The sequence below is a fragment of the Opisthocomus hoazin genome, chromosome 6, assembly GCF_030867145.1.
Source record: "Opisthocomus hoazin isolate bOpiHoa1 chromosome 6, bOpiHoa1.hap1, whole genome shotgun sequence".
In the NCBI taxonomy this organism is placed as follows: Eukaryota; Metazoa; Chordata; class Aves; order Opisthocomiformes; family Opisthocomidae; genus Opisthocomus; species Opisthocomus hoazin.
In genome coordinates, this window is record NC_134419.1 from 14,161,469 (window position 1) to 14,182,782 (window position 21,314).

General features: G+C 38.0%; 1 protein-coding gene across 4 annotated transcripts in view; it reads left to right on the forward strand.

The window, feature by feature from the left end:
* The window catches only part of MIGA1 (mitoguardin 1), a 41,777-nt gene extending 21,721 nt beyond the window's left edge, over positions 1 to 20,056 (forward strand). For 3 of the 4 annotated variants that reach the window (XM_075424747.1, XM_075424748.1, XM_075424749.1), the window contains exons 8-16: positions 2,364 to 2,464; positions 13,039 to 13,157; positions 13,343 to 13,415; positions 13,755 to 13,841; positions 13,960 to 14,058; positions 14,386 to 14,520; positions 15,974 to 16,027; positions 17,850 to 17,966; positions 18,292 to 20,056. In XM_075424747.1, coding sequence (XP_075280862.1) covers positions 2,364 to 2,464; positions 13,039 to 13,157; positions 13,343 to 13,415; positions 13,755 to 13,841; positions 13,960 to 14,058; positions 14,386 to 14,520; positions 15,974 to 16,027; positions 17,850 to 17,966; positions 18,292 to 18,510 — 1,004 coding nt within the window. In that variant the 3' untranslated portion in view covers positions 18,511 to 20,056. Of the gene's footprint in view, positions 1 to 2,363; positions 2,465 to 13,038; positions 13,158 to 13,342; positions 13,416 to 13,754; positions 13,842 to 13,959; positions 14,059 to 14,385; positions 14,521 to 15,973; positions 16,028 to 16,583; positions 16,737 to 17,849; positions 17,967 to 18,291 lie in introns of those variants that run through there. The other variant, XM_075424750.1, reaches the window with a different exon arrangement.
* The last annotated feature ends 1,258 nt before the right edge of the window (positions 20,057 to 21,314 follow it).

The following is a 21,314-nucleotide window of genomic DNA, read 5'->3' on the forward strand; positions in this document are numbered from 1 at the left end:
ATTAGAAAACTTGGAGTTATGACTTCTTCAGCAAATACATCTATATTAAAAATCTTATTATCTCTGGAGCTTCAAATAATTTGTAGCAGGCTGGATGCAAATTCTACAGAAGAACCCCTGATTCTGTGGTATTCTGGGCTGGAAACTGTGGTTCCTTCATTTACACCATTTTTTTTTCATATATGGAGAATAAATTTTAGTTAAATAGCATTATTCCCATTTGTATGTAATCAATCGCATAGCCCAGTGTTAAATACTTCAGTGTCAGTTTGGGGGTATGTTGTTGTCATTGAGCTGTAAACTCACCTATAGCAGCAACAGCAGGGTGATTGTCAGACGATAGCCAAAGGCTTTGAGGCCTCCGTCTCTGGTACAGTTGGGACCTCCCTCTGCAGGTGGTGGAGACATTGTTGGATTGGGAGTAAGTTGATATGCAAGACTACTTCACAGCTGCACTTTGCATGTATGAGTTGGGTCCTTACCTTACATCTTCATTAAAGCCATCAGTAAGATCTTTATAAGTATGGCCCATGCTGTGTTCTCATAGGAGTAATTTGCATTGCTACTTGTGAATGTAGCTGTTTACTTCTCATGAAGTAAGTGTTGCATGTTGCCTACAGACTGGGAGGATCAGGAAAATAGGATTTCTTTGGATTGCACTTGAACCGGGTGCTAGAGGGCTTTTCTAAATGTGGGATGTAGAAACTTTTATTTGAATTGTAAATTTATGATGGAAAACAACCTAGCCAAAAGGAGAGGTTCAGTGGAAAAATCTGCAGCTAGGCTATACACCCCTGTACTACCCTATGTTTAACATTATTATTGCAGTTTCAGCAACTGCTTATGTGAAAAAGTGATATTAGAAGAGCATTTAATGTAATATTAGAAGGGGTTTAATGCAAATTATGAGCTAGAAATAAGAAGGAAACATCATGTTACCCATCTGCTCTTCCAGGCCTCTAGCAAATGTTTTACAAACTACAGTTTGGTTTTCTGTTCCAGCTCTTCAGATTTCAGTATGTGATTGTTTCTCAACCAACTTGGATGCTGCTGTACTTTTCCTCATGGTATTAAGAGGTCAAAAGAAAGAACAAATTGTTTAGAATGATCTGAAAAAATCAGAGACTTTCATATGAGTATTGGTGAGGTTGTGATTACAATTTGGAATTTGCCTAACTCAATCTAGTAATCTTTGTCCAAACTTTTAATAATTTTTTCCCAAAGTGAATAGTCTCAAAGACAGAAATTTGTTATGTGCAATTTGTGAGCTGTCATTCCAAGTCCGTAACTAATAACACCATAACAACCACTGAAATAATAGTTATGTGGATTTATTGCATTTCAATTGATGAGTAAACCGTTCCAGTGTATTGGCATTTGGCTGCTTTGCTATGTAATGGTGTTTTTATGAAGTATTGCTGTAGCAACAGATCTGGATGACATTGGGTAGCTCGTTGCTGCTGACTGTTGGAAATGAAACAGACTTTCAGCAACACATGTGTAATGTCTGAAGATAAAGTAACCCAAAATAAATGCCTGTGCTCTACTGAGAATGTAGTATGGGTCACATCAAGTCAAAGTCTGACTTACGAATTTAATCCTTCTATGAAAGTGTTTCTGTATGGCAAAAAGAAAACTGTGTGTGCTAGTAATATGTGCAACAGTTGAAATCTGGGGCTAAAATAAAGAAAAACTGAGAGAAACTGTGTTGCAAATGATTTTAAACAAAAAATATCAGTTATTTTAAAGGCTTTGAGAGTTATAGTACTATAGGAAATGCTGCTGGATGTGTTATGTCAATGGAAAAACTTTTTTGGGAAAGAGGACACAGTTAAGATTAAAAACTTCTCTTGCTCTCCTGAAGACTGGGTAAGTGAAAAAAGGCACGAGAAGTAGAAAATGAAATGCATTCAAGTGAAGCTGAAACCTGTTTTTTATTAATGGCTTTTATTTAGAACAGTACTTCTTGGTTACCAAAACATTGAGCATTTATTGTATAACACAGCGAAGTTACAAACTTAACAGAGGGTTTAGATCAATATAGCAAAGAAATTTCTTTAGATAGAGAGACGTTCAGAAGTATATCAAAGACAAGGCAAAACCCCTGGGGAAATATTTTTTCTTCTCTATGTTCATTGCAGATGATGTCTGTAAGTCCACTGTAAAGACAGAAAAATACAGTCACCTTTATATATGTTAGCGGCTTGTAGGAGAACTTACTCTCACAGTAGTACAATGTTGTGCCTTCCAAATGAAATCCTATATTGAAGTATACATGAAACACACTTCCAAGACTTAAATGGAATTTTCTGATAGTCTAATAATCGGGTTTTTGTTGGTTTTTTTTTTAATTTGTTTTAAAGATAAAAACACAGACATTACGGTAAAGGATAATACAGATGATTTCTGCCTTCGAGATACATTAAGCGTTGCATCAACGGACTCCTTTGTTTCCACAGCTGAGGTAAGACTCTTAAAGATTGCTTCTTTAAAGATTCATTGATCTATTTGAACAGTGAACAGAAGAATTTTTTGCTAATAATTGTAAGCAAAAGGTATTTCTCTTATGTGGAAAAAAGCAGCTTTCCTTGCTTAGTTGTAACCAGCTTCCTAGCAGTTCAAGTAATGAAGTTGGGATCAATTTGCTTATTATCTTCTTTTTTTTGTGCACTGGTAGAATGTTTCCCTATTCCACAAAAGAAGTTGCTTTTGAAAAACACATCAGATTTTCCTGAGTGAAGAAGCACAATCAGTTGAGGTTGTAGTAGTGCCTTTCACCATGAATTGCATTTTTCTGTTCTCTTTTTTTTCCTATTCCCTTACCATAATATAAAGATGTATGGAAAAGGCTTTGTCTCTTTTGGAGTTGGGTTTTTTTGGAGAGGAAATTATTAGAAACTGACAGGTACCTATTTTAGTATGTTCCATGCACAACATAATATAATTCATCAAACTTTCATTAATCTGCTTGGATAAGACCACATAAAGAAATAATCTTTGGATAACAGGAAATTGTCTATTAGCTAAAATCTGCTGTAGCTCCCTTGAAGTATTTGAAAGAATTTTATACACAGCGACACGCTTATTTGAATGAGGAATATCTCCTTTTATTTTCTCTCAGGAGCTGAAGTGATCTTGAATAGCACTCTTCTCCAAATTACGGGAAAGCAGTTGGTCTCAATAGATGTATTCTGTGTTAGCTATTGCTATCATGTATGCACTACAGCTATGCTACTGAACTCAGACAGTTGTAAAAAGAGAGAGAATTACATATGCATTCTTTGTAGTTATCATTTTGACTGTCTATTGTATGGTCTGTTTTTCCAGAACACAATTACCTTGATTTAGTAATTCACATTAAGTTGTGATGGTGTGCCTAGCATTCATTCCTAACAACGATTGTGTCTACAGAGACTGGTTACTCTTTCCTGTAATTCGGACAAGACCACAATTCAAGCTTGCTTCAACTCTGTGTCAGCTCTTGAGAGGAGCTGTAAACCCTTATAGTTTGCACACTTTGTATCTTTCTTTTTTCTTTTTTTTTCCCTGAACTTTATCCTAGTGTTTTTGCAGGTATGCAAAGATAGGAACAATGCGGTATGCTCATTTGTGTTGCTTGGCTTAAAAAACAAAACAAAACCCCCAAAACCCAGGATGTATCGCCTCAGTGAAATAACCACCCAATTCTGAAGCTAAGTTGTCTCGGTATATTCTAAAAAAATATTCAAGTCAAAATCGGCAACAGAATTGTCTCTACGTATTCTGAAAATATTCTCCACACTTTGATATCTCTAAGCCATTTCTGTCAACTCTTTCTTCCAGAACAGTTATGAAGATTTGCTCTTCCTTTCCAGCTGTTCTAGCCTTTGCCAGCAGAACAAGCTTTCTGATCTCCTTTCTCACATTTTATTGAAGAATCTATTAAAGTTCTCAGCTGATAGAAGGAGTCTTGAAGATTAACAAAGCCATAAATAACTTGAAGTTTGGTGTTCAAACCAGAACACATAAAAATTCCGAATTAAACATGAGCCACTCGGCTTAAACTACAGGGCCATTTAGCTCTCTGGTAGTAGTAGCTACTGGGGCATCGTTGTGTTGTGCAGGTAAAATAAAGCTGTGAGTTGGTCTTCTCTTACGAATATAGTGTTACCTTGATGCAAAGTTTTGTCCATCCTCTGGGGCGGAAAAATGCTTTAAATTAGTATTGCAAATAATCGTGGCAATGAGAAGGAGTAATAACTACTTCTCAGTGTATTTCAGCTATTGGAGAATGGTGATCACATTTATGTAACTGGATTAGAATTGACATACCAGATTTTTTTATTCTAGACACTGTGATGTCAGGTAGCTTCTTCTTGCTTGTCTACTTCTTTCATTTTGTTATTCTTGCACTTGCAAAAAAAGTGGAGTGTTTCAGGCTAAGCGGTCTGAGGCTTTTCCAGCTTTGGATTTGTCTCAGCTACTGGGCAGACAGGCAGTTGTTCTTTCATCCTATGCTCCCTGATTGCAGTTACAATTTTAGTAACTGTCCTAAACTCTGTGTGTTGATAGAAATGTTTAGCAGAGTTTTTAAATCTGAAGTTCATATATGCGTGTATACTCCTGTGTGATTTTGCCCTACTGGAATCAGTAGTAATTTCACTTTCCGGAAGATTACAAAGTAACAGCATTTTTTGTGATCACATAATGCTACAAGCTGTATGTTGACAGTTACTCATCTGCTTTCTACACTGGATCCTGTCCCAAGGAGCAGCACTAAGAATTTTGTGTGACTCTGGTTTTGGAAACTGGAAGCTGTTCCCATGTTTTGTGCTGACACACACTCAAGTCAAACTTAGTTCACTGCCCTCAGGAGAGATAACAGCAAAGATACAGGTAAACCTAGAACAAGACCTAGATAGATGTTTTGATGGAAACTGATAGGGATATTGTTCAAGAGGCAGCAAGAATGTTGTGCTGTGTTGTATTAGGGCAAAATATAGGAAGATGGCTTTCGAGAAGAGAACTGTAGAAAACTGGGACAGTTGGCAGAGTTTGAATCACATGCCCTTTTGATGAGCTCTACAGGATAGCAGTAGGGTATGCCAAAACTTCATCTTGACTGTGGCTGATAATCAAGAGGATGCTGAGGATCATGCACTTGATGACTTCTCATACAGAATTGTGCCAGTCTGGACACCTACAATACATAGGTGGCTGAATCCTTGTAAAGATGATTTAGACAGACAGTTGCCATCCCCAAGCCCAGCCAGGCTTCCATTCCGAGACACCCATAGGCTCTCAGAAGCACTGCAGAAGGGATGGTAAGCACAACCACTTGCCATAGTTAAGCTATTGATACTATATACTGTGGTAAATAATGGTATTTTCTTCACCATTTGAGACCATCTGCCATAAACGCAAGTTGATGAGGGTTAGTATCCTTTTCATACTCTTGCTGTGTCACCTACTGTGTGATCAAAATAGCTACCACCTTTGACAAGAATAGAGCAGTGAACGTGCCAAATAAAGGCCTCCACCCTCTCTTTCCTGGCTGCTTTTCCATGTCTCCGATTGAAGCTCTTTCCTGCTCTCCCTGACAGTGAGCTTCGTTACTGCCTCTCTGTTGTCAGTGCACGTGCATTTATCACGTCTTATTTTCATATCTTGACTAGAACTGAATCTGTAGTTCTGTTATCAAGTAAATTTTGCTTTCTTTTCTAAAATGTTAACTCAGTCCAAAACTTAGGAGATTTTTTGGATTTCTGAATGAAGCCTTAGCTGCTCTTTTTTTATCAGTAATTCCTTTATTAAGGCTGTCTCTTTCTCAGTTCAAATGTATTAAAACAGTGCAGGAAGGAACAGCCTCTGATAACAGGGAAGGAACACCAGTTTCCATATGCCTGTAATAATTTGTATATGGCACCAAAACCTTCAAATTGACTGACATTGAATTTTAGATTCAGCAAGTTCTCAAAAAGAGCCCTGTCACTGAAAGGTAGGGTTACCTTTTTCCTGGTTTCCAGATAGATGTTTTATTCCTTTCCTGAAATAGAGAATACCAGAGGGAGTAATGTTGGCAAGTAGTAGTAAGGGCTATTCCTACAGCATTTAGAAGTGAGGTGTTTGAGGGTGGTTTTCCTGTTTATCACAGAAGTCAGAGACGTGCCGTCCTGTGTTCTGACTGCCTTCAGAAGTGTGACTGTAATCACTAGGCTGATCTTCTCAGGCCTAACTGTTGTCACCCTGGTCACTTCTTCCATGTTCATGTCATCTGTCCAATTTGACATGGATTATACAATCTAGTATGCCCTGGGTTGGAGATTGTAAGGAGCTCCCTATTCTAACACCTTTAAAGAGGTATAGAGGTGCCTCATATTTATGGTCTTAAAACATGTGGAGAAAGAGAAGAAAGAGTTAATCCCTGGCGTCTTTCATTCTGCTAACAGTAATACAATTTCTCTGAAGAACCTGTACCTGAAGTGCCACTAACTACTGCCTACTGCTTTGGGCAAACTCAAAAGATTTCATGGTGTCCAGTGAAGCACAATATCTAGTAATAAAGCTTGTCTGTTCATACCATCACCAGAGGCTTTCCACCTTCTGATAAATGTCGGTGGTGTTGTAGGCAACAGAAAAGTTCTGTTCCACTTTGAGAAACACTTCCAGTTCTTATGTCCTTTCTAACAAATTCCTCAAACTTCATGCTTCATTTATGTTGAGGGGGTGGTTTTTTCTATTATTTGTCTTCTGCACCTTAGTAGATGTTGCCGTAGTTAAAAAGGTTCCATTGTGGGGACAAGTTTTCCATGTGGCAATGTAAGAGTGGTCAACGGGAAACAGATTCCTTTGACTCCCTCCAAGGATGACTGTGATTGCCTGCTGTATGCCTATGAATAGGAAAACTTAGGCAAACAAGTCATTAAATGGTGCTCTGAAAGCTTTAAGAATAATAATAAAATAAAGAAAATTAAAAAAGCTGGAGCTGATCCTTGTCCTCTAATAGAAACCTTAGCTATGTATGGTATTTGCAGAGTATGTTACATGTTTTCGCTTCTAGGACAAGGAAGCATTTCATCCAGTAGCCAGTGTGTTGCTATGTGCTGACTGCTCATACCATACACTTTTTAATTCTTAGGAAACAGATGTAACACTTGTAACAAATCTCATTGGCACTGAATTAATTTTTGTACCATAAGGCTGGTAACAAGTGGTGTCCCCCAGGGGTCAGTACTGGGCCCAGTCTTGTTTAACTTCTTCATCAACGACCTGGATGAAGAGTTAGAGTGTCCCCTCAGCAAGTTTGCTGATGACACCAAACTGGGAGGTGTGGTAGATACACCAGAAGGCTGTGCTGCCATTCAGCGTGACCTGGATAGGCTGGAAAGCTGGGCTGAGAGGAACCTGATGAGGTTCAACAAAGCCAAATGCAGGGTCCTGCACCTGGGGAGGAACAACCCCATGCACCAGTACAGGCTTGGGGTGGACCTGCTGGAGAGCAGTTCTGAGGAGAGGGACCTGGGCGTCCTGGTGGACGACAGGTTAACCATGAGCCAGCAGTGTCCCCTGGCTGCCAAGAAAGCCAATGGGATCCTGGGGTGCATCAAGAAGAGTGTGGCCAGCAGGACGAGGGAGGTTCTCCTTCCCCTCTACACTGCCCTAGTGAGGCCTCATCTAGAGTACTGTGTCCAGTTCTGGGCTCCCCAGTTCAAGAAAGATGAAGAGCTACTGGAGAGAGTCCAGCGGAGGGCTACGAGGATGATGAGGGGACTGGAACATCTCCCCTACGAGGAGAGGTTGAGGGAACTGGGCTTGTTCAGCCTGAAGAAGAGAAGGCTGCGAGGGGACCTTATAAATGCTTACAAATATCTGAAGGGTGGGTGTCAGGAGGATGGGGCCAAGCTCTTTTCAGTGGTGCCCAGTGACAGGACAAGGGGCAATGGGCACAAACTGAGGCACAGGAAGTTCCGTCTGAACATGAGGAAGAACTTCTTCCCTCTGAGGGTGGTGGAGCACTGGAACAGGCTGCCCAGGGAGGTTGTGGAGTCTCCTTCTCTGGAGATATTCAAGACCCGCCTGGACAAGGTCCTGTGCAGCTTGCTGTAGGTGACACTGCTTCGGCAGGAGGGTTGGACTAGATGACCCACAGAGGTCGCTTCCAACCCCTACTATTCTGTGATTCTGTGATTCTGTAATCACATATGGATGCATACATGCATCCATGTATGCAAAAGTGTATGTCCCAGGCACAGCACAAGGACTGGGATTATGCCGCCTGGTAAGGAGTAGTACTGTCACTGATGCACACAACATAGTGAATTCACAGTCTTTGTTATGTTTAAAATTAATAAAGCTACAGCAATAATTCAGATAAAATCGTGTTCTGAATGTGTATTTTCCCCAAAGAAAATGTGTCAGGTGACTTGTAATGACAAGTAAGTATAGGAGTTCCTGAAAATGCATGACTTTCCTTCCTCTTTTCTTCCAGATATTAGGAAGAACACATCACTTATTTATTTATTAAACAGAAATGGTAAAGTACCATCTCAGTGTTTTAGTTAGTAATCACCATCACATCTTCCAACTCCCAAAGCATGTTTCATACTCATCCTGCAGCTACTTATGTTTAAAAAAAAAAAAGAAAACCTTTTAAAAGATAAAGATACCCAGAGAAAGAGATCATCATCAGCCTGTTTAATATAGTATAAGCATAGTTTCTCAAAATGTAAGGAATGCTGACTGTGCCAGTAAATTGACCTTTTTATTAGGGGCAGCAAGCAAGCAAGCGTTCCTAAAAGGTCCAGCATTGTTTATTTTTGTTACATTCATGTAGGTGGTTATTTTGGTAGTCAACAAGGTCTTGATGCACAGCTGAGAATTTTTTCTATTTATTAAGAAACAACTTGTGGGTGACAAATAAAGAGTACTGAGTCTGTTCATTAGACCAGATCAGTCAGGGTATCCCAGGCTTAAAAACTGTTGCAAGTTCCAGAGGTTTGAGGCTTTACAGCAGTGATTTCAGCATCTCTTTACTAGCAGATGCAGCCTTAAAGCTGAACTGTCCAGAGAAAACTGATTAGCATCTGAACAAAACCAATCCATGTTGTAATCTTCAGAGACTGCTTTGCAGCACTGTGTGTAGAGACACAAGTTATCACTCCAAGCTTTGGAGTTTTGAAGATGCATGTGTTATTTCAACATACTGAAGTTGAAATCCGCTGCTGGTCATCATGTGTCCTGTGCAGTGGTCACCAAAAACTACCATCTCTTTTGTGAGCCTTGAGTGGATAGGAGTAAAGCATTACAAGATTAGATTGCTGCTATAGGGTGATTCATCTTTTCATCTCTTCTTTGTCTGCATTTTCATATTCTTCTTCATGTAACTCCATGTGACACGGAGGAAATCGGAGGCGTTTAGAGGCTGGCACGTCAGGTCCATCATCACAAGCCTCTGTTACAGCTACCAGTGCTTCTGGTAGCTGTGCGTGGGGCACTTTTTCATCCTTAGTTGTGTGGTAGGAGTTTCAAAATGGCAGTGGCTGTGCAAAGTGCTCACTGAAGAGTGGCAAGGAGGGACTCAAGGAGCTTTCAAGAGTCCAGCTTACATGTGATGACAAGATGTCGGGTGCTGGGGCTTTCTGCTAACTTCTGATAAATACTGAACTGCTGTTGAGGAAAGTTACACGGTGCGTAGCAGTACATAGTGGGGTAAAAAGCAGGTACCTGGATGTGCATAATGAATGTATGCCAATTCACACAAAGTAGTTACAGTGAACCATCTCGTTTAAAACTAACCTTTCTCTCCACGCTTTTACTTAAAGGTAACAAGACCTTGGATACTTCTACAAGAAAGGGTTAATTTTCCTTTTGATGTTAGCTTGAGAAGTTCTTATCTAGAAAACATTGTATGCTCTGCATGTTGTTAAACATTGTGTATGATTTGTCCATTCTTCTAATAGCTGAACTCTACTGAGTTAGAAATGTGGATATGTGTTCAGAACATCTTCAACTAATTTTATTTTGAACCAGGATGTTCATACAGGCAAGCTTTCACCTTGTTTTATCTCGAAAAGAATGGCCATTGCAAGACTGTTTAGAATATAATACTGTATCTTACACGTATATATTGTTTATATCTACATATAAAATCCTTACATATAAACAAATTTTTAAATACTAGAAAGCAGCAAAAGAAAACCATGATGACTCCAGGAGCATCGCGTTGCTGCTTCAGAGCTTGTCTGGACATCACCTTTTCTGGTTAAACTTAGAGGTCGTTTTAGTTTCTGATTTTCAGTTTGTTTTGGTTTTTCTCCTCTCCTCTTTTTGCGTGCTAAGATAAGTCAGTGACAGAGGAATTTGCACCCCGTTTCCAAATGTTATTGGTTGGGACTAACTTCAATCTGTAATCAAAACCATCTTCTTAGTGGAAGAATAGTTACACCCTTCTCTTCTGCTTAGTAGCTGGTTGATTTAACTGCTTTCTTTGTTTGAGCTCAATAGTACTCATTACAACAGTAACACAGCTATTTTATTTCATCTGCTAGCATGAGGGGAACGTGAAAAAATAAAAGCTAAATATAATCAAGGGGCTCACCCAACTCCCAGGTATCAGGTTCTGTGCTAACCTGTAACCCCAAAAGCTGTGATCAGGCATCTTCATGTGCTGAAGACGTTACCGTCTCAGGCTTGCTGGCAGCAGGTGGAGATTACCTGCATCGAACTGTAGAAATCACGAGTCCCAATTCAGTCACAGTCAGTCAGTTTGCCTAAATATCTGAAGAAGGTAATTTGCCTGCAGTTCACTAGAGAAAACTAATATAATCCCTTTTACCATAGAATTGATAACCTACAAGAGAGGGGCAGCAGTTTACAAAGTGCACATGTGTTCACAACCTATTTTTTCTCATGCTTTGCAAATGAAATAAAGTAAATGGAACGTTTTATGGCTTCAGTAATAGCTGGATCAGGTAAGAAATAAATTAGTATACTTATTTGTGTTCTGTTTTGGTCTTTATTTTGGAAAATATTTATGTAATGTTCAACAGTTAATACTTCCTTAACCATAATGTAGAAAAACAAATTCTGGAGTAAAGATTTTTCACTTTTCCTTGGTTATACCTGTTCTAACTATTACACTATATACACACATGTATATATATGTACGTGTGTGTATCTGTATGTATATTGATTTCTTATGTCTGAAAGAAATCAATATATTCCTGTTTCTTCCATTTGATTAAATTATTAATTCCTGTATATTTTCACATATAATTTCAATGAAAAGCTGTTGTTTGTTTAATGAGAACATAAATCTTCAGGTGTGCTTTTTGAATTAGCGAATCCAAAACACAGTTTGGTGCTATGATTAGTATTGTTAAATTGGAAGAAAGTCTTTGGTTTTCATAGCTGTAAATCTTTTTTAGGAAGTCAGTTTATTCTACTCTGTCCAAGCAAAACAACTAGTAAACAAATACATACTTTTAAAACAGAAATACTTTCAAGCTAGATGAATTCTGAAAGCGTACTCTACTCATTTAAGTGTAACATTTTGTTGACCTTAAAACTTTCATTCCTTCACTTACTCCCCAGCTATCGTCTTGTCACTTGACTCTCAATTTGAGAACTCTATAGAAATCTGTATAGGAGTACAGATTTTTTTTTTTTTTTTTACCAAATAAATTTAAAATGGAACCTAATAGTTTTATGAAAGGACTTGTATGTATTTGCTTACAGTAGAAGGATACTGGTATAAGTGATTCAAGACATCAGTGCAAGTTCCAGTAAATAAATATCATCTGACAGTGTGTGATGCTTGTCAGAACACCAACTCTGTACTGAGATCTCTGTAAGTTCTTCATGTGCTTAAATATTTACATGGACAAAAATACGTATTGGCACATGTTAATGTTCTTCACTTTAGCAGGCAAGCCTATTTGGCCAAACTGTTGTTGCTGTAATTGGCTCAACTGAATTCTGTGGAGAAGACACACTGGAAACATGCTTCCTAATGTCGTGATGAAATCTCATGGCAGCACTTGCCTGGATGTCCTCAGTGACAGGAAAAGCTTCTCAGCACATATTTATTTGAAAATTTTAATGGAAGTTTAATGTAAAGTTTTTAATCTTTCTAAGATACAGGGTAACTATTTTCATATAGTTCAATTACTGTGAAAATTATTTTTAAAGATGTTTCTAGGCTCTGTTTTTATAGCCTAGAAACACAGGTTTGTTTCCCCCATTCAGAATATAAAAAAAAAAAAAAAGATTGGATTAAAAAAAAAAGTTAGAATTCATTTTCTGGTCATTAACTACACTGAAGGATGTGTAAGCCTCTGATTTTGTTTGGCTCATTAATAATATGGTATAATGTTTGTAGTGCAAAATTGTAGCTAGCTGTTGTTTTGTGGATTAAATATGACACCCTGTAAACAGGAGTTCTCTGTATTATTTATGTGCTTTTATTTCTTAATCTGTTTTTGCTTTTTCTTACTCTAAAAATGTCTATGAGTTCATGTTAATTTATATGATAACCACAGAATTAAAACTGCTGATAATGAAAACCTTTTTCGGAGCCTGTAGTACAACGCTGGATGCTCATGCCTCACACAGTGTGCTGTGGTAACTAGCAGACGTATTTACCAGTGAAACAACGCTGGGGTGGGAGGATGCTGCTATTTCCAGCTTCCTAGAGATTTGCATGATGCCATCATGCTGTACTTTGTGTCCTGACAATTTTTTTTTTGACAGATTTGAGGCTGGTTAGGTTTAACTAGGCAAAGTAAAAACAAAACTAAGCTGCCTCCATTTTATTGATTAAACTTTTGAAACTTGAAACCTGCAACTGTAGCTTTCAGATTTTAAAAGTTACAACGTACCAGTCTTGTTAATAGTGTGGTGTTTCTCTGTTTACTAGTTGAGTGTTCCCCCTGTTTTAAGCACAGGCAGAAGAGGATACATCTTTCAGTAGAATATCAGGAAAACTTCTTTAGTTTGTTTTATCTTTACAAAAATTATGTTAGCAAGCTCTTTAATGAACCTCAAAATAATGTCTTTCAGCTTACAGAACACAGAGAGATTCGTAATACGTATGGCCTAGATTCCCTTTGCCATTGCCCATTGTATGAAGAAGCTATGCATTTAGCAGAAGAAGGCAAAATTTATTCACGAGTGTTAAGGTATTGATTTATGTCTACGTAATTATTATTTCAAGAAAAACAAGAATTAAAGTTAAATATTCTATACAGAACCCATTTATTAGAAGTTACTTGTACTAGGTATTCTTTTCTAGGAATTAGACTGTGTTGAATTTTCTTGTGCTCCTTTTTTTAATGGTCTTTGAAAACTTTTCTATTTTATGTAGGACCGAAATGTTTGAATGTCTAGGAGACAGTGACTTCCTTGCTAAGCTTCATTGTCTTCGACAAGCTTTTCAGGTAAATAGTGAGGAGAGTGATTTGTCTGTCTGTCTAGTTAAGCCTAAAGTACGTGGCACTGGAAACTATCAATGCACTACCCTTGCAAGCATTTTTATAACATATTCTGTAATTAAATACTTTCTTATTGCTTTTACATTTCTGTAATTCTAAAATGGGATGTATTTGCAGAGGAGTCCCAGTTTTGTGATTGGCTTTGGAACCTTTGCAGCAAAGGCTAATTAGGAACTTGCCTACTATACTAGCTGTTATAGTTATATTAAATTTAATTGAAGTGTTTAAGGTCACTTAGTATAACCTGTGAATGAATATGTCTATATTTTCTGAAACCTTTTCTAGATAATCCTTTCAGAAACAGCAAACAGAATATTTCTTGCTGAAAGTGGAAGAAAAATTTTGTCTGCTTTAATTGTGAGAGCACGAAAGGTAAAAGCCTTTTTAAACTGTTTTATTGTTAATGTAACTTCTACCAGAATGCACTTTCCAGTGTGAATAAACTGTCTCTTGTTAAACTTGCTCGATACTTATTGCTTTTACTTTACAGAATCCAAAGAAATTTGAAGATGTCTTTGATGAAATGATACATTTTTTAGAACAGACAGATCACTGGGATAATACTGAAATGGAACTTGCTGCTAGAGGAGTGAGTCTGAATTTCTGAAAAGTGCTTTTACCCTTAATTATGCAAACCATAGCATCTAAAAAGAATTTTTTATGGTTCAGAATGGTGGGAAAGGCAGCTTTTCTTTGTTTACGTTGCTGATTTAGAGAAATGATATCCACCGCTGCAGTTTAGTACCAGAAAGCACATAATATTTTTTCTACTTCTCCTTTGCTAATAAAGTATCTTTAATATTTAAAAACAATTATAAATCTTCTTGTTAATACAGAGTTAGAATAGGGTGCATGCTGAATTACACTGCTGAAAGACAAACTAGGTTACTTTCATCATGTTCTGATTTTAATATAGGTGAAAAACCTGAATTTTTATGATGTTGTTCTGGACTTCATATTAATGGATTCATTTGAAGATTTAGAAAATCCACCAATATCTATACAGAATGTAGTAAATAACCGCTGGCTGAATTCCTCTTTTAAAGAAACAGTAAGTATTTATGTGTAATTTTCATAACCATTATTCTGTGGTATGTTACAGCGAGTAGAGGGTACAATCAATATAACATTGGCGCAAGCATTCTGATATAAAATCTCTGTATATGCCAAAACTGTTCTTCGAGCAAGCTCTCTCTATATTCTTAAAGCACAATGTAAAAGTGAGAATGAATCCAACAACCGCATGATAAAGACTGTGTATATTGTCTTGATAATAGCATTAATTTTGAAGCAAAGAAACTACACCGTCCTTCACTGTAAAGTCTAATTCAGCTTTCAATATAACTGAAATACTCTGCAGAAAAAAATAAACGGATTGTATTAGCAGCATTTTCATAATAGCAAATTAAAAGCCACGTCTGGGCCCAAAATATGTAGAGTGATCGAATGTATTGGAGAAAATACTTTAACTTGTCCTGCAAAAATGAGTTTTCTCTAAGGAAGTAGAATTTTAGGAGGAAGTTTCTGTTAGCTACATCTTGTACATTAGATACAGGTTTTGGTTCATACACCAGAGGTTTAGCAATACGGCACAAAGTTGCAAGCAAACAGAAGTAAAGTAATACAGTACAGGCATTCAGATGTTGGTAACGTTTCGCGCTTTATCAGATGTGCCTGTTTATTTGTCAAATAGATTTCATCCCTCTGTTACCGACATGCAGGCTACTGCCATGGTCAGTTGGTAGAGATACTGCCGTCATGTCAACCTTTTGTATCTGTAAACTGCCAGTTTTCCTTTTACTTTTGTCTTTCAATTGAAATATTCCCTCTAGAGGAATAAAAAAGGTAACATGCATATATTTATTTTTGTAGTTATGTGATAACCTTGTGTTTTGTGAGCAGTAGATTGTCTTGCAGTACTGAAGGAGAATCAGATGGGGATAGTTAGGAGCTCTGAAGGGAAAAAGCCTAGTGCCGATATCGGTATGTTGTATTTCACCAGTCCATATTTGGACAAAACTCCTTAGCTGAATCTGAAGCCATTGCAAGAATGTTTTTGCTAAAATGAAAAAAGTCATTTCAATGTGTTCACATGGTACTTAATATCTAAAATAGTTACTTATGTCTGAGCACACACTTTGGTGGATGAGAGCCTGGTCCTCAGTTAAACCCAGCAAATGTTGCTAACTGTTGCAACTGTAAGATCAGTCAAGGATGCCAATTGCATTGGAATTGCATTTGAGTTAAACTAAAGAAAATGTTACAAAGTAAGATCTGAAAATAACCAATATGAACTACATATAAAATTAGTTATTTATATCAGCACATATTTTATAGTTTTAAAACTCTGTTATCGCAAGATTGAAACTGAAGACAATACAAATCCCCCAACAGAGTATTCTGCAGATCACTTATTTTGAGATGAAAAATGATTTCTCTTGTAGTGAAGCAGTGAAGTTATGCAGGGTTTGGGGCTTCTTTTTTTTTTTTTTTTTCACATTTAGGCTGTGGCTTCAAGCTGTTGGTCAGTCCTGAAGCAGAAAAGACAGCAAATGAAGGTAAGTTGCCTTGCAAATTATGTGGACCAAAGTTACTGATAGGCTCCTGAGAATTTGAAGTCCTGTCCTGTAGCTTTAGCAAAATAAATTACAGATCAACCCTTAATCCTCTAGATGTGTTAGTTTAGACAAGAGGCTGCCAATTGTAGAAGTTTAGCTCATGGGGCCCTAATATCAGGTTTTTAGCAAAATGTTTTAGCCGAAAGATTTTCAGCCTAGTTTACTTCCAGTCAACAGTGGTGACAGTGATTTCTCTGACTTAAGGCCCCACACATGTACCTCGGATTTTTGCAGACCAAGGTCATTAATCTTGTATCTCGTCTGCTTATGCTGGAATTCTCAGCCCCATCTCCCGGCATCATCTCCACAGCTCAGTAAAATCCAGTCCTCTCCCTTTACCCACCCAAAGCACCACCTTCCCCGCCAGCGGCAGGAACCCTGTGGCAGCCTCCCTCTGCCCCCTTCTGCATCCTGACCTCTCAGTGAGGGATGCTGCAGATTTTGAAGCAGAACTCCTCAGCGCCCACAGCTCCTTACTTTACCTCTGCCTTTGGAGGCTTCGGGTAGACCTGGGAGGCAAATGCCCCACCTCCGTAATCGCCCGCCCAAACGCGGAGTTGAGGCTTCCTGCGGGACATCATGGCCATCAGGAGCGGGTTTTCAGAGTGCAGGTGAGGAATCTCTGCTCAAGTGATTGGCACTGGCACCTTTCTCTCAGTCTAAGAATAGCTAGTTGTGTGACTCTGAACTGCTAACGACATATTTAATCGTAAAAAAAAATTGCTTCTGGTGGAAGCTCGTATTTTGTAAAAGGTCTTCAGTGACAGTTATGTCTTAACATTTGAGATGTTACACCGCTGTGTCAGTGTGGTTGGGAACTTTATATAAATAGATCTTTTCTACACGTAGTTTTATATAAAGGGATTATATCTCCAAAATTGATGTTAGAGTAACCGGTTGTTTTCGTCCCTATTTCAGTGCACAACTACCTTACTCTGTAGTTCCTTTGTATATTGAAGTTTTAGTATTTATAATTTTGTAAATGTGCGAGTAGATTTGCTGCTTGGGGCTTGTTTCATCAGTGCTGCTGGAATTATTCAAAAGTGGATAAAGTTAAGCATCATGAAAGTCTTTATAAGGGAGATACTAACTGTGCCACAAGGAGTCTCAGGAACTTAAATTTACTTATGGACAGTTCTTTATGTGGTATTTTGTGTTTTAATTTATGATTTAATTTCTTTAATATTTCATAAATTAACTGCTGTTGTAAAATTACATGTTTATGAGTATATAAAATAATCTGTATGTTCATATATGATATATAAATTTATACTATGTTATATTTTATGAGTGCCTGTGGTTTGTAAAAATAGCAACAGGATGGACATTTACAGATATGTTTTTCTTTAGATGTAAAGATGGAGTCTTGTAAGGTGTATTTTTTTTCCATTCAAAACTGTGCAGTTTGCTTATGTTTTTGCGAGTTTCAGCTATACATAGTGTATAGGGGCTCAAACAAGAATAACTGAATGAACTTATCTGGTCTGCCATATGGGAGTCAGGGTAGATTGTTCATGATCTTTTTGGGCTTATGCCTATTAATCTTAAAATATTTAAAATACAAAGTACCACTGAAGTAAAAACCTGTTCTAAAAAATTCGTGATGCAATTTTGTACAGTTGCCCTGTAGCTTAATGGAGTTCGAGTTACCACAGCCCTGAAGTAGCAGGTGTTCTAGGCTTTGCTGGAGACTTCATTTTATAAATAGAGATTTATACTGAATTTACTGTGTAACTTTTGTCTACAATTTTTACATCACTAGGTGCCTGATGGATTTTTTGCACATTTCTATGCTATATGTGAACATATCAGCCCTGTTTTGGCGTGGGGCTTTTTGGGCCCTAGAAACTCCCTTTATGACCTATGCTGCTTCTTCAAGGTTTGCAACTTTTTTTTTAATTACCACTTAATTTAAAGAAAAAATATCTTCCACATTAAAAGAAATTAGGATCTTATTTATAGGCATACTTTTGCATTTTCCTAAGATTAAAACTAACAGTAAGAAACCATGAAAATAAATATTTTCATAGTAAATTTTTTTTAAGCCTGGAACTGTTCTGCAAAGTCTATTTTAGTGCACTTCTATCTTAGCACCAAAAGAATCCATAAATGGATGTTTTTAGGAATCGTATAAAAGAAATAGCTAGCATTGCATGCTTTTTTTCTTCTTGTAAGTAAATACAAGTTTTTCCTGCCCTCCCCAGGATCAAGTGCTTTTCTTCCTCAAAGACATTTTTGATTTTGAAAAGGTGAGATACTCAACTATGGAGACCTTGGCTGAAGATCTTATGCAATTATTAATCCGACACACTGAGCTTCTAATGGCCTATCTTGGAGCAGATTCACTAAGACATGTCGGAGCTTGCGTAAGTGGCCATGGGCACGTCCTGACCAGTGGCCTTGTAGAAGCGAAAGTACAGTAAGCTTCAAACCCGTGACGAACGAAATGGCGTGCGCTTTGACGCACCCCTTCCCGCCTTTCTCTCGACCCCCGAAGCTGTCATTGCTGTTACCAAGCAAGCATCTGAAATTGTGTCATGTCGCTAAGTGTGGAAAAGGACTCAGGGAGGTTAAATGTACATCTGTGAAAAGAACTGGTGAGCATATTATTGTCTATGCCTAAATTGATTTTGCAGCTCAGCTGTCACTGTATTTATACTTAATGTATCCCAAAGCTTTTTTCTGTAATATTTGGGTATAGTTTATTTATGAAATATTGTACTTTTGCACAGATAATTTGTAAGTGAAGCTGATGGAGTTGTTTCCTTTAAAGGCTTACAGTACAAAATGTTCATTACAGAGTCTCCAAATCATGGTGTGTCTAGATCTAGACGGTGTTTCGGCTGGGGTATATGCGGTGTCTGATTCATGTGACACGTGCAACAAAGTAATCACACTCAAAATAGAGCATGTTGCCACTGCCCTGCAGTCACGTTTGTGTGGGTGTAAGCAGTCCGTTTTGTACGATGGTGGAACAGGGCGATGCAGGAAATGCAGGCACCATTTGGGCAGGAATGACTTCCAGTATGCATTTTTTACTTTATTTTGTTTCAAAATACCTAAACATCATGAAGATGTTTGAGAGCACTTATTTATATCCAGAAAGCTATGCTAGCCTTCACCAATTAATTTAAAACTTCTCCTTTTTCTAAAACTGTTACTACTTTATATGGTGGTGGGAAATAAACTAAAACAGTTCTCAGTTCATATGTAGCATTTCAAATATATTTCAATATATTTTTAAATAGGGATGTATGATGAGTTTTGTTAATCATGAAACAGAATCAAAGGTAGTGTTTTATAATTAAAAGCATTTCTGTCTTCCTCCCTTCCTTGCAGGAAGTCAGGTGTCTGTCTGAGAGGAAATTTAAGCAGTTGTGGCCACCTATGTGCAGTGCAAACCTGTGGCTCAGGATATGGAACCCTGAGCTTTAGACAGGAGCACAGCACTATAAGGAGGCATGAGGGAACTTGCAGAAGCATTTTTTCCTGTGCTGGAGGTGATAAATAATGATGATCTATAATCTTTGAGTTTCTGTAGACTGAAACAATATTTCATAGTTCGCTGAGGCTCCTAAACTATGCTTCCATATGCTTTGCCACACAAAGCCAGCCCACAAGAACCTGTCCTGTGTCGAGTGATACAGACTAAATAATTACAGAGTAATGCTAACTATGCAGGTACTTGAGAAGCATGTTGTTAAAATCTAGAATATCAAAACCAACTTCGATTAGAAACATTTCAACTTTTGTTGCTAACACAATCCAAAATGGTATTTGGAGAGGAGGGCCTGTGTAATTCCATAGATTTTACTCAAGCTGACATTTTGCTCCTTTGTTGTACTCATTTGGTAAATGTAAAAATGATGAAAAGGTGTCATATGACTTGTGCGAAATGCCAACTGATTATAGTATATTTTAAAAATATATATATACTTCTGTGTGTAATAAAACAGAAATTCCAAGGGCTGCTGTTGGCCTGTTTCCACCATTCGAATGGCTGAACTTGGCCCCGTGGTCCACGCTGTACTTTTTTTTCCGCAAAGTGTGTCTTCCTTACCAGAATGTGAAGTTTTTTTCACCCATCTCACTTGGCTTAAACACACTCATCTCCCCCGATCATACTACTCAAAGTATCTGTATTTTGGCAGCTTTTTGCAAGTCTGTGAATGAAATTATATGGAACAGTGAGGTGTTTCGTTGGGTTCAGAATCAACAGCAACAGCTGGAAATAGAAGTAATGGAGTAGATGGCATGTTCCACAACACATGTACTACCTGGAGGCTGCCGTGTGTCAGAGGAAACTGTCTGCTGTGGCTTGTCTGGCCTCATAGAATGATGTGAAGAAAATGACACTTTAACATTCATCACAGAAATGCATGTTTTCACACAAGTAACTGTATATTTAAGTGAGTGATTTTCATATTATTTATAAAAAACTCTTGAAGAAGGTGCAACAGTGCTGCACATGAGGTTATAAATGTTTCTAGGTAATTTAAAAGTCAAATCTGTCGAAACAACAAAGGATTTCTTTAAACAGAAGAATGAATAAGGTCTAATGAAACAGCAAAATATTTAGAAAATGGGTAAGATCCTGATAATATCTGGCTTCAACAAATCTATCCCTTTAAATCAGGAGCACTTCCATATGCACTCACAGACCTCGCAGAAGTCCGTAGAACCGGGTTGAAAAGTGGACGGATGCATTTTCCATCCAAACCAAGAATTACAGTGCCTGATGGCTGTAAGATCCCACCACCAACCGTTTGATTCGGAGACAGTTAAGAAAGGAAGAAAGAAACAGAGAGCAAGGGGGAGGGAGAAAAAGAGAGAGGGAGGGGGAAACGTGCAAGTGCGTGTGGGTAGGTGTGTGGTCTCCTCTGGGTCGCTTTGGGCCTCTTCCCAAAAAGCATTCCCGTATAGCGTCCTTCCTAACTCCAGAGATGCTGCTGTAAGTGTAAATGGGAGATAGCTGCCTCCTCGTCATGCAGAACTGGCATCGGTTCGGTTGTAACCCGAGTCTTACACCCCTTGGCTAGAAGGTGTGTAAGGAATGTCTGTTGATGACCAGCCATAGGGTTTAGGAATTCCAGAAGTCCACCATCTTTGAAAACACAAGTGCTAGAGCTGCACCAAAGCAGCGACAGGATGATGCAATTCTACTTTTGTGAATTCACAATCAAAATCAGAATGTAATCTCTAAATGTTTAAATAGTTTGGAATGCCA